This window comes from Hyaena hyaena, unplaced genomic scaffold (genome assembly GCF_003009895.1).
Source record: "Hyaena hyaena isolate Hyena2069 unplaced genomic scaffold, ASM300989v1 scaffold_67, whole genome shotgun sequence".
Classification (NCBI taxonomy): Eukaryota; Metazoa; Chordata; class Mammalia; order Carnivora; family Hyaenidae; genus Hyaena; species Hyaena hyaena.
The window spans coordinates 3550421-3568907 of NW_024080699.1; the positions used below are offsets into that span (position 1 = coordinate 3550421).

At 37.1% G+C, this 18487-nt stretch overlaps 1 protein-coding gene across 4 annotated transcripts in view; it reads right to left on the bottom strand.

Moving 5' to 3' along the window:
• Window positions 1-3202: 3202 nt before the first annotated feature.
• The window catches only part of TRIP11 (thyroid hormone receptor interactor 11), a 71475-nt gene continuing 56190 nt past the window's right edge, over window positions 3203-18487 (bottom strand). For all 4 annotated transcript variants that reach the window (XM_039232497.1, XM_039232496.1, XM_039232495.1 and 1 more), the window contains exons 17-21: window positions 13070-13151; window positions 12150-12264; window positions 11589-11705; window positions 6739-6883; window positions 3203-3695 (exon numbers count right to left, since the gene is read on the bottom strand). In XM_039232497.1, coding sequence (XP_039088428.1) covers window positions 3475-3695; window positions 6739-6883; window positions 11589-11705; window positions 12150-12264; window positions 13070-13151 — 680 coding nt within the window. In that variant the 3' untranslated portion in view covers window positions 3203-3474. The remainder of the gene's footprint in view (window positions 3696-6738; window positions 6884-11588; window positions 11706-12149; window positions 12265-13069; window positions 13152-18487) is intronic.

Genomic DNA, 18487 nt, shown 5'->3' on the forward strand with positions numbered 1-18487 from the left:
GCTGCCTAAAAACCTCTCAGATCCTTTTCATACAAAACCTTCAGCATCTATTAAACTGTTCAGACTTAACATTTCCAAGGCTCACAGAGCATCCTAACAGCAACATCCGGTGAACACTTGAAGACATCAGCTTCCGTAGTTCATCCACTGCTGCTATAAACAACATGTGTAAGTCATTTCTCCCCCTTCTAAAGAAAAAGTCAGCAGCTGTTTGCTAAAAAAATTTTTTTATTGTGGATAAAGACATTGCCAACTTACATATATCATTTTTATTTGGAGTATTTTTTTTTTTTTGCCTTGCAGTGCTCCTGAGAAATTCAGAAATGCATTGACTTTAGCTCTATAAAACACAACCCAATATTAAGGTTGGGTTGTAAATTTCCCACATTTAGATATTTCCCTAAAAACCAAAAGACAACTTTATCAATTTTAATGAGAGAAATCTTTAGAAGTTAAAAAGGAAAGACTGGCAAATAATCACAAATGTCAGAACATTAAAATACCATTACTTTTCCCATAGGAATATAGAAAATAAACTATCAGTTATACTTACTTGATACTGACGAAATTAAAGATAATTTTTGTTGATGGAAGACATTTTAAATACTTTGATATACGAAAAACTTTGTTAGCTGTAAAAATCAGATTCAAATGCTTCAAGTTTGACGCAATATGGCACTTCTTCACTAATTCCATCACTCCCTATCCCTGAAGACATAGCTTGTTTTCCATCTACTGACTGGAGAAGTACTTTGAGTCTCCCCCCCCCCTTTAAGTTAACCATTAAAAGGTTAAAATGCACAGGAGGCTTTATTTGCAGGGGAGAGCGGAAGTTTGAATTCACTAGTTTTAAGAAGTTCATTCCTTCTCCATGTTTTTGTTATTTTGGTTTTGTTTCCTTTTTTTTTTTCTTTCTTTCTTTTAAAAATCAGTAACAGCAGGGACTGAAACGCAACCAACCATGATATGGGATTATATTAAAATCAAATTCAATGGCTAGGTGGCTTTTCTATTGTATTGTAACGGTTGAAAACCATTACAAATGTTGTGAAAAACTGGCAGCCAAAGCAAAATTCAACCACAAATTCTAGGAAGTTTATAGAGAAGTAAACAATAAAACTACTGTAGTTAAAATATTGCTGTAAAAATGCCGTTAGCAATGCCCTCTTGCTAACGTTGGAATTATATGCTTCATCATTGTATGGTTGCTAAGAAGATTCCTTGAGCAGATGGTTCATCTCTGACTCAACTTCATTTCAGAAAAGTGGATGAGCTAAGTCTGCTTTAGATCAACAAACACTTAGTATGCATACCAGTGAGCTATAGTTTCAACCAAGATACAACTGAAACATTAGGTACTGCAGCTTGGGGACAAGGTCACATACTTACTTAAATAGCAGCCATGTAAGGTCATGCTGTCAAGTTTAGATATGTAACCCACCCGTAATAGCCTTCAAACTTAAACAAGGGGGGGAGGGGAGGGGAGGCCAAGCTGTTTTGAGCAGAGAAGGAAATACTCAAAATGTCATAAAAGGCATTTAAAATATGATATGCTCCTTAAATATGCATCATGCACCTCCTTTCCAAAAGAGACAAAGCTTTTTTGTGCGTTCTGTTTCTTCAAAATGAAGGATCATGTGTCTTTTTTTTTTTTAAACTTAGAAATTTTATTTCAGATGCTCCACACTGAGACGAAACTTCAATGGCAAGCAGCAAATTATTTAGGATGGCCAGTGAGAGTATCTTTGGAAGGATCATTTAAAACCCAAGGGTAATACTTTTGTAAGACGTAAGGGCCAAAACGGACAAGAGGCAGTTGGACAGTTCTAACGTGGAGCCTGGCCCACGACTTGCTTTACAGTGGACTCGATCAAGGACGGCAGCATACGTACATCAGCTCAGGAGACGGGTAATGGTCTGAAGCAGCGATGGCTCAGCTACTGGACATTTCAGAGAAACAAGTTTTCCCCATCCACACACGAAGCCTTCCAATCTTCCAATCAAATACAGTACAGAGCATACAGTTAATCACAGCAAAATTTACAACCAAACTGAGCTCCGGCCAGAGCCACGCCTATTTACACATTTGGATTAGTATTATTTTCACCTTTCTGTGTTATACAGATGTTTCTATTTTAAAGACATACAGAAATGTACAAAATTTGAAAGAACTGTCTTCAAATGTACAACTTCAACAACTAATACAAACATGAACATCTTTGTAGCATTAAGCTCCGGGTCAGGGGCTTAATCTTATGATGAGTTTATAAAAAATTAAAGAGCTACTCCCTTACTCTGGAGTTACAGACACCTGGCTGGTGCTGGTGTTGCTGCAGTGACGTCACGACCTTCGGTGACCATGAGGAGGAGGATGGAGGCCCCCTGGATCCGCGTACCTCCCCTGTCACCCCTCGGACAGAGGCAGGAGGCAGCACGTTCGGTGCTATTGCTAATTACAGGGACGTAAGTGCAGCCGCACGAATGACCGCTTACATGGAAGCCGTGTGCCTGCGTGTGAGGAAACCGCTTTAAGAGGATGCCTTGGCTCGTAAAACTTGCCATCCCATCTCCACGGTATGTAGTCACATTAAAAGGGAACAGATTAGCGATACAGGTAACAACCTGGGTGGGTCTCAGGGAATTAGCTGAGTGAAAAAGGCCAATCTCAAGGGTTCCACACCGCAGGAGTCCCTTTACACAAGCATTCTTGACACGACGAAGTTACAGAGATGGACACAGTCGGTGGCTGCCAGGGGCTAGGAGGGTGCGGGGAGGGAAGGAGGTGGCCACGGGTACAAAATATCGCGGGGCAGCACAAGAGACCCTTGGTGAAACCGTTCAATAGCTGTACCGTAGTGGGGATCACACCCATCTACACGTGGCACGGAAGTGCATCACACCCATCTACACATGGGATAGAAGTGCACGGAACCAAACGCACATCCCACCTCAGGCCACCCGCGATCTCCCGGGGACAACCCTGTTGTTGGCCGTCGACACAGAGCCTCAAGATGAGTCACATGTGCTTCAGCACTTACAGAAAAGCTGCTACTATTACCTTCTTCTGTCACTTCTTCTTTTTGTAAGTCTCTTGATTATCTTTAAAAGATAAACCACATGTCTCTAACTTAAATGAGCTTGAAAATCACAGAAAGAAGAGCTGATATATAGCTACTAGAAATTTTTATCGTTATTTTTTTAAATTATTTTTAAATTAAAAGATAAAATGTTTCTAGCTTAAATTAAAGGTCAAATCAGAGAAGGAAAACAGCATGTAATGTAGCAAACACTTCCTCCTGGGACACCTGCAATTTCTAAAAAGCAATAAGAATACTTTTATTAAGTTTAGAGAATATACAACTGCAAACAAATACATGACTTTTTCCAAAAGGCCACTTTGTGATAAAGTACATACACATAGTGTTCATGGTTTCTTTAAAGTGCTATGTATGTTGTCTCTGGCTTAGGAATCATCTATTGCTTTAAAAGGTCTTTCAGTACAACTCCAGCGCTGTTGTCGGGGGACACTGGCAAGGGTGTAAACGTGGGCAACACGTCGGAGATGGGTTTCAAAAGCAGATGCCCAGGCCCACCAGGTCCAAGTCCAGCCGGGTTAATGAGAGGCACAGCTGCGGAGCGGGGAGCCAAGAATGGATTCACATCTGTTCTTCTCCCAGATCTGGACTCTGTGTTATCTAAATGATAAAATACAAGCTGTTCAGTCTCCTATGTATGATTTGGTTAACACTATACATGGGTTTTAGGTTCCTAGATTTTGGCCCCCAAATAAATTTAGTTCCTCTGCTGCTGGGTTCTGAATCTGCTAAGTAGAGTCTATGACATATAAAGGGCGAAAGAAGACAAGACAGGAAGAGAGATAAATGGACGAAGAACAGGGGAGGGAGGAGCATCTGTATGTACAGCTAATATTTTATGAAATGTATTAATATTGCTGTCTGATACTTAAATACCAGTTATATATCTGAGAAACTTCATTTACCTTAACAACTGCTTTTTAGAGAGTGTTTTCTGTTCCAATGCATGCAAATTTTATAACTACTTACCATAAAGATGAAGGACCTGAGAGCTTGTTTTCCCCCAATAATTATGAAGGTCATAAAAAAACTGGCACCAATACCACAGCGGTAATAATCAGATTTAATATTAATTTACCCAAAGAAAAACAAGATATACATTATGTTACCTAATCCTCCTTTTTTAAACATTCAAAGGTTTGACACAATTCTCCCTTATTTTTCTATAAAGTTAGGCTGAAACTAGTTTCTGTTAGAACAGGTATTTGTTTATGCCCTGATATCTTCATGGACAGAATTCCGCTTTATTACCCAAGACAGCTAACAACATCATTGTTAAGGACAAGCACCACTCAGCAACGGGAAACTCAAATAAAGAGAAGCCTGGGTGGCTCAGTCGGTTAAGCGTCTGACTTTGGCTCAGGTCATGATCTCATGGTTCGTGGGTTGAAATCCTGCGTCAGGCTCTGTGCTGACAGCTCAGAGCCTGAAGCCTGTTTCAGAGTCTGTATCTCCTTCTCTCTCTGAGACCCCCCGATCACATTGTCTCTCTCTCAGAAATAAACATTTAAAAATTTTTAGAAAAAAAAAGAGAAGCCTCTAAAACAAAGCAAGCATGGAGACAGATTCATCAAATCAACTTATCATCAAGCACCCTGGGTCCCCAAGCTTTACTTCCCTGTGAATGACAGCTTTCCAAACTCTGGAAAAGCTTACAGGGCTCCTCAGTAAGCTCTGACCCTTGCCACACACTTTCGAATCCAGGATTAAAACCTAAGCTTGCTTTTCTTTAAACGCAAACCCTATACCAGCTCAGAACATCACTAGGTTTGGTCTCTGATTGATCCAAACCAAGCTGGGAACATATTTGGTAAGTGGAGAGGGGGAGAGAAAGAAAGAGGAAGAGAGGGGAAAAAAGGGGAAGGGTGGAGCAGGGAGGGAGGGCAGGGAGCAGGAGACCTTGCCTCAGTGAATTCTGGAATCCCCTGAAGATGCTACAACCTACTATAGTAGGAAAAAAGTGTTTTTAGTAAGGTCTTGATGACTTTTTATTAAATTTAGTAGCCAAACCTTTTATCAAAACAAATTTTACCATTTCTCTTTTTATAAAAGTTCAGGAAAATAGAAACATTCAGCTAAATGACTTAGACAATATTTTTTAAATTTCAGAATATAAATTACTTAATATTTTATTTATATTTATGTACCTGATGTGATATAAACTTAAGTATAACATACACCTTTACAGTCCAACTAGCAAACAGCTTAGCCTGTATTAAAATATGGAGACTTCAGGGGCACCTGGGTGGCTTGGCTGAGTGCCCGACTTTGGCTTGGGTCCTGATCTTGCAGTCCATGAGTTTCAAGCCCCACATCAGGCTCTATGACAGCTGAGAGCCTGGAGCCTGCTTCACATTCTGTGTGTCCCCTCCCGCCATCCCTTCCCCATTTGTCTCTCTCTCTCTCTCAAAAATAAATTAAAAAACACTTAAAAATTTAAAAAAAGTATTTTAAAATATGTAAACTTCAGATAAAAGAGAGACTTTCTAATCAAGAATCTGTTTATAATCTAATGGAGTATACATTTTCAATTCAAGAAAATTTCACGCACACCAATATGGGGGACACAAATATAAATGAGGTCCTTACAACCTAATGCAATAGAAAACTATGCATACAGATCACAGAACCACCTGACCATTGGCTTCTAGGCAGACGGTTTGCACATAAGAATACTTCAATACAGGGGCACCTGGGTGGCTCAGTTGGCTGGGCGGCCAACTTTGGCTCAGGTCATGATCTCACAGTTCATGGGTTTAAGCCCCACGTCGGGCTCTGTGCTGACAGCTCAGAGCCTGGAGCCTGATTTGGATTCTGTGTCTCCCTCTCTCTCTGATCCTCCCATTCTTACGCTGTCTCTCTCTCTCAGAAATAAACAAAAATGTTGAAAAAAAATTTTTTTTAATGTTTTATTTACTTCTAGGAGAGAGAGAGAGACAGCATGAGCAGGGGAGGGTCAGAGAGAGAGGGAATCACAGACTCTGAAACAGGCTCCAGGCTCTGAGCTGGCAGTCAGCACAGAGCCCAACGCAGGGCTCGAACCCACGAACCGCAAGATCATGACCTAAGCGAAAGTTGGACGCTTAACCGACTAAGCCACCCAGGCGCCCCAAAAAAAATTTTTTTAAAAAAAGAATACTTCAATACATTCTTAGGTGTCTAAGCCAGTTTACTAAACTGCTCTTATAAATATTACTAACATACCAAGATTTGGTTATTGAGTATAACACTTAGATGTTATGTTAACAGGTAGAAAAAAATCTTTCTCTAACTATAAACTACATTTTTAATTCAAATTTAGCAATAAGCACCCTTAGTAGGAAGGAAAAACAGGTGACCAAGCAAAGGTTTACCAGTTCACCAGCACTTCCAGAAATAATTCAAAGTGGCTTATGCAGAGAGAATTATTCCAATTATTCCAAAGGAAAAATACTCCATATGGTTTAAGTTAATCCAAACCAATTAAATATCAGATTGCTACAAGAACACATGAAGCAAAATCTAATACCTTGCTAGAATTTTGGAAGAAGTCACTGCAGTTTTTCAGAAACACTAAAAATTTAGTTAATATCACTATAAAACATAATTATACATTAAACATGCAATTTTTTAGATTGTAGAAAAAACAAATATCTGGTTTTACCTTTAAAACTTTCTGGCACATTTGCAACTATTTTTCTCCTTCCTGGTGAATCCAGAGGTTTCATATCATGAACAGAAAGCTTTGGTGGTGGAACACAAGGATGAGACTCTGTTTCTAGAAATTTAACAAAGAGTTCTGAAAAAGACTAAGGAAACAGTATCTGGGTTAATTAGGCAGATATTATACTCACTACAATTAAGAAAATGTACCAGCTACTCTAAATATCAAAAACTAGTCATGCCTTCTGAATCATTTCTTTATAAATAATGTGAATAATTAAATGAACAATGAATTTAACAATTTTTAAATTAAACTACTAGTTTAATTAACTAATTAGTTTAATTAACTAATTAGTTTAATTAACTAATTAATTAAAGCAACTAGTGCTTTAGTTACATATCAATTAAAGCCTTTAGCAATTTAATCAATAATGCTTGATCAAACACTTGTTACCAACCTCAGTCACAATTAGCTACCCAATGACCTTTGATTTCTTGTCATCAACGGCACTCAAGACATCAAGTCTTAAATCATTTTAGTAACTGTTTACATGGACATGAAACACTATACTGATGGAAAACAAATATTAAATAGTCATATTTTTCTAAAGTAACATCCAATCAATGAATATACAGCAGTAGCTCACCAGTAAAATTATCAGATTAAAATAACAGTTGTAGACTTTTCCTTTAAGACACACTTTATGCCAACCAATTTGAGAGGGTATTTTTTTTTTTTCACATATTCTGTGATTCCATTTTATATGAAATGTCCAGAAAAGGCAAATTCAGAAAAACAGAAAATAAATTACTGGTTGTCAGAGGATGGGAAGATATAGTTATCTTAAGAAGGTCTAGACTAAACTGGACTAGAGCTGGAGAAATTTTGTAGTTCATTCACACAGCTATCAACTTGGTGCAATTTGTTTGTGGGAGGCCTTGATTCCTCTCACTGTAGGTTTCTTGACAGGGCTGACAAGTGTATTTACAATGAGGCAACTGGCTTTTCCAAAAATGAGTGATCACAGAGACAGCAAGGCAAATGCCATATCTTTTCTTTCCTAGCCTCAGAACCCAGGAAAGTACTCTCACAGATAGTAAGAGATTTTGTTTAGCTTCTAACTACTTTTCTTTCCCAATTAAGAAAGTCAAGGACTTTACCAACTAAAATACTGAGAATACAAATCTATTCCAGGAATGATACATAGATAGATAGATAGATAGATAGATAGATAGATAATAGATAATAGATAAATAAATAGATATCAGAATGTTGTTCTGTCCTATTTATTCTACGTTTTCTACATTATCAGCAGATATAACAACCATTAACCATGTCAGCATGAAGTGGGGAATAGAGGGAGGGGATAGATTAGGGCAGCAAAATCAGATAATGCCACCAGGTAAAGGACAGTAGGTGGAGCTGGAGAAAGATAAACCCTGGGGAAAAGGTATACAGGAAATTATAGATTTTTACAATATCATCTGTTCAGTTACTAGAGAGGCTGGCAGTACAAATAGAAGGCTATAGCATCTCAGTCCACCCAAGCCAGACTAAATGAAAGAGTGCTAGATTTTGCTATCTGAAAATAGAATACAACCAGATTCAAGAAGGCAAAGAATAAGATCAAAGACTATCCATTTACCATATCTGTTGGTAGAAATAGCTCTTATTTAATTATAAGATAGTAGAGGGAAAGCATAAAGCTTATTTTTAAAATGCTGTAGAACAAGGAAAAAGGAATTGCATGCTCAGTATAATAAGAAACCTCAGAACATAATCTAATTAAGATCCAGAAAAAGAAAACTCAAGAAATTTGTTTGCTATTTTTAGCAGGGTATAAAAAAATAAGGCTCTTTATCATAAAAAACTCATAAAAATATAAGAACAATCTAAGATGGAAGATAACAGGATGAGATGAAAACAGAGATGAATAAGATAAGATATGAACCCTAGTATATAATAATATTTAAATCTATATTTGGAGGTAACATTTACACTATGAAAAACATGAGGGAAAAGGAATGAAGAAAAAACAATTTTTAAAAAAATGATAGTTATGGAAGACAAAGAAAGAGAATTAGAAGAATTATTCATGTTCCTTCCATAAAAGAAAACTTGAGACAGAAGTAGTAATCAAAGACATATTTTAGGAACATTTTTCTGAGTTGAAAAACAGTGGACTGTGAAAGTCAAGAAGGAAAGGGTTGACTTTTTCTCTACCCAGGGGAATAAATGACCTCAATCAGACCTCACTGTAAACATGTCAATGGTATTTTTTCTGAGCATTCTCTATCTATTGAATATTTTCAGCAGGATATGCCTAGTTGTCTCGTTGCTTATTTTGAATAGAGCTGGAATGTCCAGAAAATGTGGGCATTTTCCTGTCCATGTGTAGTTGATGGAATATAAATCAAATGGTCTTTCAAAACCAAAATGACTTCCTTTGTGAATAAGATTTCCACACGCATTGTTCAAAATTAATTGGTTCCACACACATTGTTCAAACTCCATTAGTTAACCCGAAACCAAAACTCAAGCCCAATATGTAAAAATAAAAAGGGCATTTTCGCAAACTTTTGCAAGCTTCTGATGATTTCAGGCTCTTCCAGGAAAAGAGCTTGTTTATACCTGGTGTTTGCCTCTATCCTTTGAATTATTAGGAAAATTTGAGGAGTAAGATCTATGATTCCTGTGAGTCTGCTTTTGACTTCTGTGTTAGTGGAAAGATTGAAAGGATGAACCATGCTCCAAGCAAGACTAATAACAGTAATAATTTTTTTAAACTTTAAAATTTATTTAATCAAGATGGTAATAAGAGATTCCGAAGGCAAATATGTAGCATTATATAGTTGTTAGCAAAACCTAGCCCCTTTACCATTGAGAAGTTTTAACTTTAAGTTATCAAAGACTTGATAAAGATGAAACCTAAAGCTTTGGTTTTCCCAGCAGAAAAAAAAAGAGAAAACACAAACAAACTTTGTTTACATTTTCTTATCAAGAGCAGATCAACAATCCAAGAAAACTTTGTCTTTCCAAAAGAGAGAAAACCAGAATTTTAATCCTTTATCAGTGGAGTTTTAAAATCCATCCATGGCAACCTTAGTCCATTCTTACTACATAATAAATTCTTTTCCAAAGATTTTCTTTCATGAACCTTCTACAATTTTCCTTTGCCTTCAGATTTTGTCCCAAGCCATTTCTCTCCAAACAAGCCATCTGATTTAGCGCAAAATTACTTTCTTTTACCCTCAACAAAAAATGTATCCCCATTCCTTATATCTTTCTTAAATACCTCCTACTTTCCTACATAGAGTTGCTTTCCTTATTTCCATCAGTCTTAAGCACACTTAGCAGAATTTTAACTCTTAGAAGCCTTAGTCTCCAATGAAAACTTAGTAACCAGCTGAGAACTGTTTACACCAGAATTCTTTAGAAGGCAAACTCATGAATCAATTAAGCAATTGTTTTCCAATAGACCCAAATAGCCTTAGTTTCTCCGCAGTAAGAAGTTAAAAACACAAACCTATGTTCAGTAATCAAAGCTTTAGCACTGCATTCCATTTNGGGATGAGCACTGGGTGTTATGTGGAAACTAATTTGACAATAAACTATTTGTAAAAAAAAGAAGATGTGGTTTATCTATACAATGGAATACTACATGGCAATGAGAAACAATGAAATCTGGCCACGTGTAGCAACATGGACGGAACTTGAGGGTATTATGCTGAGCGAAATAAGTCAGGCGGAGAAAGACAGATACCATATGCTTTCACTTACAGGAGGATTAGAAGAAACTTAACAGAGGACCATGGGGGAGGAGAAGGGGAAAAATAGCTGGCGAGAGGGAGGGAGGCAAACCATGAGAGACTCCTGAATGCTGAGAACAAATTGAGGACTGAGGACTGATGGGTGTTGGGGGGAGGGGAAGGTGGGTGATGGGCATGGAGGGGGGCACTTATTGGGATGAGCACTGGGTATTATATGGAATCCAACCTGATAAAAAACTATGAAAGATAAAGAAACAAAGAAATAAAAAAATAAAGAAATAAATAAGTGAGGGTATTTTTTATCTTCAACCAACTCTGGGCACGTCACCTATCATCAGGTTCCTCTTTACTAAAAAAACAAAGTAAAATAAAGAAGAAAACTCCACATTCCCATTCACAGAACTACTCAACTTATTGTTTTTATTTTTTAATTTTTTTAGCTTTTTATTGATTTAAGTCATCTCTATACCCGACGTGGGGCTCAAACTCACAACCCTGAGATCAAGAGTTGGGCACTCCTCTGAGCCAGCCGGGCAGCCCAATCAGACTACGAGGCCCAATCAAATAATCAATGAAAATTAACCTTTTCGTGTTTATTAATGCCTCCTCCTGCCAAGATGTGAATCTGCTGGGGGAAGTACTTTTGTCTCTGGTTTGCTGCTGCACCCCCAGGCTGAGAACAGTCTGGTACAGAGGAGAGCCCAGTAATAAGTGTTCAATGACTAAGTAGATACAAACATGCATAAAATAAAGCCTTTCTAAAAATCTTGTAATTCAGTAGTAAGACAAATGACTGTGCTTTTAGCAGCATGATCAAATACAAAAAGAAATACTTAATACTTTGAAAAACAAAAGTACCATATAAATAAAAAGCTAAAATGAAACATATATGCAATAAAATTATTTAAACTGGCTTATTATCCTGAAGCTAATCACTTCTCTGGAGATCTATTTCCACAACTCCAAAATCAAAGGTCTGTATAATAAAATAAAGTCAAAAAGAAATCTGATTTTTGCAAATGAATATGATGTATGGTCACTGCACCATCCACACTCTGCAAGGATAAAACTGGCTCTTACACTATTAAGCACAGATTGCTGACTTGGTCTCAGAGGTGTGTTGGGGACACTTTTTGATCCTCCTCCAAGCCATCCAGTCATCCACTTGGTAACACCACCATGATCTTCATGAAGCAACTGAAAGATTATTTTAAAACAGGAAAATGTTATCAATAAAAGCAAAGAAAAAAATAAAAACGATTTTTACATGATTTGAGATGGTAGCAAACTATGCTTTTCAAGTCCAATTCCTAGTAAATGTTTCCTATTGAGAGAGGCTACAAATACAATAAAACGTCATCCCAAGCACTATCTCGAATAAGAGCTGAGGACTGTCATGTCTCAGAATTTCAGCATTCTGACAAGGAGAGGTGGCTCTGACAGGAGACGTAGTTACAGAACTAATATTATACAAATCGAGCAAATTCACCTCTTCACTGTAGTATGAAATGGTTCCATTTCCACATTACTGAGAAAAAGGAAAAGCTATATAATACTGAGTAAAGGAAGGTAATTTTAAATGATGCCACTATTTGAACTATAAATGTATCCAGGAGGACTTCCAATTGCTTAACTGGTTACCTGCTCCATTTCCTCCCTCTGGATACCCAGGATGCTTCCCATTAATCGCAACACCTCATGGCGCTGATGTTTTGGTGTGTGGAAATGGCCAATGAAGAGGTTTCTCATTAGGACTCTGTGAAAATAAAGGCAGAAACAGCTCAAGCTAACTCAACAGTTACCCCAATATTTAGTGTAACCAAACACTAAACATATGAATATTTAATTAAATAGTAGCTATAAAAAACACCAAATGATAAAACATTTTAAGGTACCTTAAAAAAATCTTCACAAGTCTAACGGAGAATCTTTCAAAGAACCTAAAAATGGATACCTTTTAAAACATCATTTCTTATCCACTCATTTTCTCCAACAAACAAATCAATCAACTGAGATCGTGCCTTGGTAAATAACTTTCAGTGCCTATCTGGGTTCCACCTTAAGATACTTCGGATTTCTCCCGCCCCACCTTAAAATGGTGATGACACTTCTTGTGCATAACAGTTAATGCTTATTACTTTATTAAAAATTTGCTAATAATATCTGAATCTTTAAAACATTAATGATAGGTTATATAGATACCTAGGTTTCTGATCTACTACATTTAAGCAAGGTACGTTTATTTAAGGACAGCTAAAGAGAGCTAAAAAGAATGGTAAGAATAAAAGTTTTTATTTTCTAAGTACTTCGTATTATAGTGATGTTTTAATTCTTCCATATGGTTTCGAGAAAAGTAATTTGAGCTGGGAGAAATCTATTTAAAAATCAAGAGAAGAGAGTTATTCTACCAACTCCTCATTGAAAAGTACCTACATCTCATCACCATACAAGAAAAGGCTTTTTAAAAACATAATCACATATAAACATCTACATGCAGAAGCTGTTTTTAGCAAAAAGGTAATCTCCATACAATACATAAAAGTTAAAAGGCAGAGCCATACTTGTCCACTTTTCCTTCTGTGCTGTTGACTAAGTTCATCAATTTCTTCTGTACATCATCCAGCATTTCTTGTCGGAGCTCATCTGTTTTAAAACAAGTGAATAAAGATGGTTGTTAACGGATTAAAATAGCCTAGATGAGTAGATAATGAGATTTATAGTATCTCTCCTGCAAAATCTGAATATATACATTTATTCTAATTAGTAACATTCAATTATTTCCATTTCTTCTTGGCTCAGGGAACTAGGCTTTCTGGTAGAGAAATTACCTAGCAGCCAGAGTACGCATTAATTCACATGGTTTATGCACACACCCCCAAATCAATTATTTAAAAGAAAATTTAAAAGCCAAAAAAGGGTTTGCATTCTCTTCAGAAACTTAATAGCAAAAAACAGATTTTTCACCACTGCTTCCTTGCATAAAACATTTCCAGAGCCACTCTTTAATGGGAAGAAATGAAAAGGACAATTTTAGATTTTCCTTTTTCCATTTTCCTGGCTGGACTGGTTTCTGGTGAGCTAAGAAGAGTATTTAATACAACTAAGAGCATGGCTCGGACGCAGCTCCTAGGACAAAATATTCCGAGGTATGGAACTTGCAAAATACGATTCAGATCAGTGGTTCTAACCTACTAATCAAGGTAACTGTAGCCTATATGACTAATTCAGAAGGATGCTGGACTATTTTATAATTCTTATTTATTTAAAAGGGAAGCAAAATCTATAAAATCTTGGTGGAACAGCTGGAACCCAAGCAGTATTACAGGCCAAGTCTAGAATTACAAGGGGAGTACCCTGTTCATAAATCCGACTGTGCCATGGGGCCAATGATCCCCAGACTAAGGAATGCTCAACCAGACCCACGGAGTTTTGACACCTGCCACCTGAAAAATGGAGAGTTTGACCTGAAGGAGATACTTAATCCAAGTTAGATGACAAGTTTGGTTCCAAAAGAAATGAAGAGGCAATTGCCCTGCAGCGGAGCTCTACTTTTCAAATCAAGAAACACTCCAATCCAAACACTGGACTATGATCTCTTTCCACAAGCCTACTCTTTGAATTATGCTGCATTTTCCCGGTAGTAGCCGGATACAAGTCCCTTGTCAGATACAGAACTTGCAACTATTTTCTCCCATTCCGTGAGATGTCATTTTGCTTTCTTGATGGCATCCTTGTATTTACCACAGTTGTCAATTTTGATGAAGTCCTATTTATTTTTTGTTATTTGTGCTTTTAGAGTCACATCTAAGAAATCAATGCCTAATTTAACAACACAAAGATTTACTCTTATGTTTTCTTCTAAGAGGTTTCTAACTGTAACTCTAAAATGCAGGTGTATGGTGCATGTTGAGTTAATTTTCATGCACGGTATGACGTAAGGGATCAATTTCATTCGTGTGCATGTGGACATGCAGTTGTTTCAGCACCAAATGTTGAAAAAATGATTCTTCTGGAACCCTTGTTGAAAACCAATTGACCATAAACGTATGGTTTATCTCCCTCTGGACTCTCAATTCCAACTACAGGACCCCTGCAAAGGTTTTTTCTTCTACCCGAAAAGCTCTTTTCCATCAGCACCTCCACATCTAAGGTCCTAGGGTCACTTCCTTAAAGTTTTCTCTGAACCCTCCAGATTAGGCCAGGCCCATCTGCTTTATGTTTCCATTCTGCCTTGCACAATGCCTAATGTTCTGATTTAGAGCACTAAACGCATACACAAAAATGTCCAGGTTAACTGTTTGCAATGGCTTGTGGTTCTTCTAAATTGCAAAACTCTAAATTACAAAATGTAATTCATATAATAGGCTAACTTTACCAAAATAGAGATGGTTGCCATAACCATAGTATAAAAGCAAAGTTTGTGTTTGGAAAATCTACTACAAACGTTTCCTTTCCTGTCTTAGCAGTAAGGAATTTAAGCTTGGACATTGAGAGAGAGAGAGAGAGAGAGAACAAGATTATCATTAAAGTTTGAGTCAGTAAAAGACATTTGGGATTTTCAATGTGCACACATATACAATGATCACATGGTGCTCTTTGGGCCCTTTGTAATACTATATTCTGAATGTAAATAGGATTCTCAACTACGAACAGCAAGTAAATTAATCTCTTGTCGATGTTCTGAATCAACCATCCCAGTCATGAACTAAAGCAGGAGCCAGAGTAACAGTGAGCAGTCTTCTGTGTCACCCTCCCCCACTGTGGGAAGGTGGCAGGAAACCAGAGGTCAAGCTTACCTCGCCCTTTCTTTTTTCTCAGACTTCCCTTCTATCTACCTTTTTCTAAAATTAATGATTTTCATACTGATTACTTATCAAAATTATAATATTCTGGATATACTGGGCTATCTATAAAATATGTTACTAAAATTAACTTCACCTGGCTACTAAACATTATTAAATTATACATGTGGCTTGCATGTTATTTTTATTGGGTAGCACTGCTTTGGAGCATAACCAGGATACATAAGCACGACAGTATATCATCTCTTATTAAAAAAAGAAAAGAAAGATAAAACTGAAAGACATCTTCAGAGTAATATTCACAAAGCAAAGAGTTGATTCTGATTAAAATTTTAGTAGAATTAGAAAAATTTAACCTTGCTCTATAAAAATAACAGATCAAGAAATCTGTCTTAATAAAGTTCAAGTCAAAAATATTTTCTTAATGAAAATTCCTCAAGAACGGTATAATTCTGATTAAAATCTCTGTTCTGGAAGCCGGGGTCATGACATCCCAATGGCCAAAATAATAGGGTAAGTAAGAATCTCTCAAACTCATCAGAATACAAGTTAGTCCTAAATTAATGTGACAGAGAATCGATAACCCTGCATACGTTTGCAGGCACGCCCATTCGGAATGGTTTCAAACTCGTGTCGTAGTTTCACCATATTCGGATATTTGAGTCTAGGAAAAGACCCTCAGAATTTGGGGGGAGGGCGTGGAAGAATGGCATGAACTAGGAAAGGTTTAGAACAGAAAGCCAATACCGACTTTTAAGGCCCCTATGGACTTCTCTCTTTCTCGAGGCACCCGTATTTTCCTCCCATCCGAGATTCTGAAGATTTCTCCACAAAAACTGAACACTAATTCAAACCACAATTTGAAATCAGAACTGTATTTATATGGGCAGACAAAATAACGGTTATTCAGAAATGGGTTTTTAGCCAAATATAATATCCCTGTGAAATAATCTAACATGCCAAAATAATTCTTTGGAAGTTAAAAACAATGAAAAAAAAAAGGCAGGGGGATACACTTTAAAGTTGAGCAAGAAAGCAATTGAGACTAGTCTAGTTCAGGGGAAGAGTTCCTGTAAATACACGACGTCCTCAAACCTGCCCCGTCACAGCCCCTTCCCTGCAACGTCTAGAGAGGGCACCCTGGTCTTCCTCACTTGACTTACAAAATTGAACATAAAATGTAACTACGACAAATCAACTCATCACAACTTTACATTTTATTTGTGATTAGTAACACTGCACTGTAATACTATCTCAGAGCACATCGTAAATTAAGTCACACTCCTTACAAAGTCCTTCAGCTATTGCATGACTTAGCTCTCTTGGACAAGACTCAAGTCAGATTTTTAACAGTCACCTGACTGAGAAAAGTGATTGGAACAGGACTTGAAGGTCAGAAGAACACATGAATCATGTTCCTGTAATAAGACCTGGCTGTCATCAGGGCCAGACTTTGTTGCCTATTTTGTAAAATATGCATGCTGAATCTCAAAGGATTTTGAATCTACTGATTAAATGTGACTTTTCTAAACAGTGAAGTGCTATATAAAGCATTAGTACTCATTCATCTGATTTCTTAAAATAATGAAATAATCCATCTTTTAACCTACCCCTAACCAATACCAATAATGTGTATCGCTTTGGTTAATATTAACGTTGATAATTTTGCCTCCATTTTGTCTTATCCTCTTTTTGAACCAAGGCCAAGGAACCAAGAGAAGGAAGGAAAAATGTTAGAAAGATTATTTCATTTCTAGATATGGTGGTAAATAAACAGTCTAGTGTCTTACTTGTACTACTACCTAAAACATTAATTTAAATCTCATACATGAAATCCAGTATAAGGAAAGTTAGCTGCTTCATTTAATTAAATATAATTAAAGCAAAAGCTAGAAGTTAGATGGTCTTTTTATTACAGAATTTCAACTTATACAGGATAACTTTCTTTCCAACACCAAATAATATTTTTTAAAGAAATCTTATATTTGACACCAGAAGTTAAGACATACTGGCATCTGCTTTTTCTTTTAACTAAATTCTTTTCAACCATATGCAAGAATTTTAAGGTCTAGATACAGTACATGGTGAGTGCTTTCTCATTCCATAATGGTTATTACTCATTGATGAATGAAAAGTAATTTTTGAAATTCCACTTCCTAGCAATGAACTCACAGGAAAAAGTGTTTTATTAATACAGTATAACTTCATTCATTTGAATTTCACTAGATCAGGGGCTCCTGGGTGGCTGAGTTGGTTAGACGTCCAACGTCAGCTCAGGTCATGATCTCAAGGTCCGTGGGTTCGAGCCCCACATCAGGCTCTGTGCCGACAGCTCACAGCATGGAGCCTATTTCAGATTCTGTGTCTCCCTCTCTCTCTGCCCCTCCCCATGTTCTGTCTTAAAAATAAATAAACGTTAAAAAAATTTTTTAATAAAAATGAATTTCACTAGATCAGAATCTGGACTACACTGAAACAGCAACACTGAGGTCTCCTGAGTTATTTGTACGATTCATTATAGTTACTCTGTGCGTTTAAGAGATTTTATACATAAACGTCTTTAATAGAACCAGATCAAATTCATTTTCCCTCTCCTCTCTCCTTCCGCAATCCTTTAGTGTGAATTCAGATAATCTGTGCTGCGTTTTTCCACATTGAAACAAAAATTTTTCAGAAGGCTGAATACTGTGAATCAAATTACATATTTCATTTTAAAAGGTTCACAAAAGACTAGCCATATCCCCAAAGAAAGGGCTGCAATTTTGTCAAAGTGTGAAGTCATCATACTTAAGTTGCCACTTACTGAGGTACCCTCTCTACAGAAAATAACGACAAAAGACTCTCTCTCTAAGCCACATTCCCGAAAGCTCCTTGTTGCAAATCAGCACTAAATCTGGCCCCCAAAATGTTTTTCGGCCCACACAGGTTGTTTTAGATTCAGTGTCACATGAAATGCTGGACTACTTCACACACAAGTCTACATTTCCAGTGTCTCCTGAAGGACCCGGAGATCTGGCAACACGGGGCCCCCAGGCTGCACGGGAACAGTCGGGTAGGGCCGACTCTGCTGGCCCGTAAGGAACTCCACTCACCGCTCACTCTACTGGGTCCTGTTTCTTCTTCTCTATTATTAGGACTTGGGCACCAGTTTACAATTCGTGCTTGTGATCCATCCTT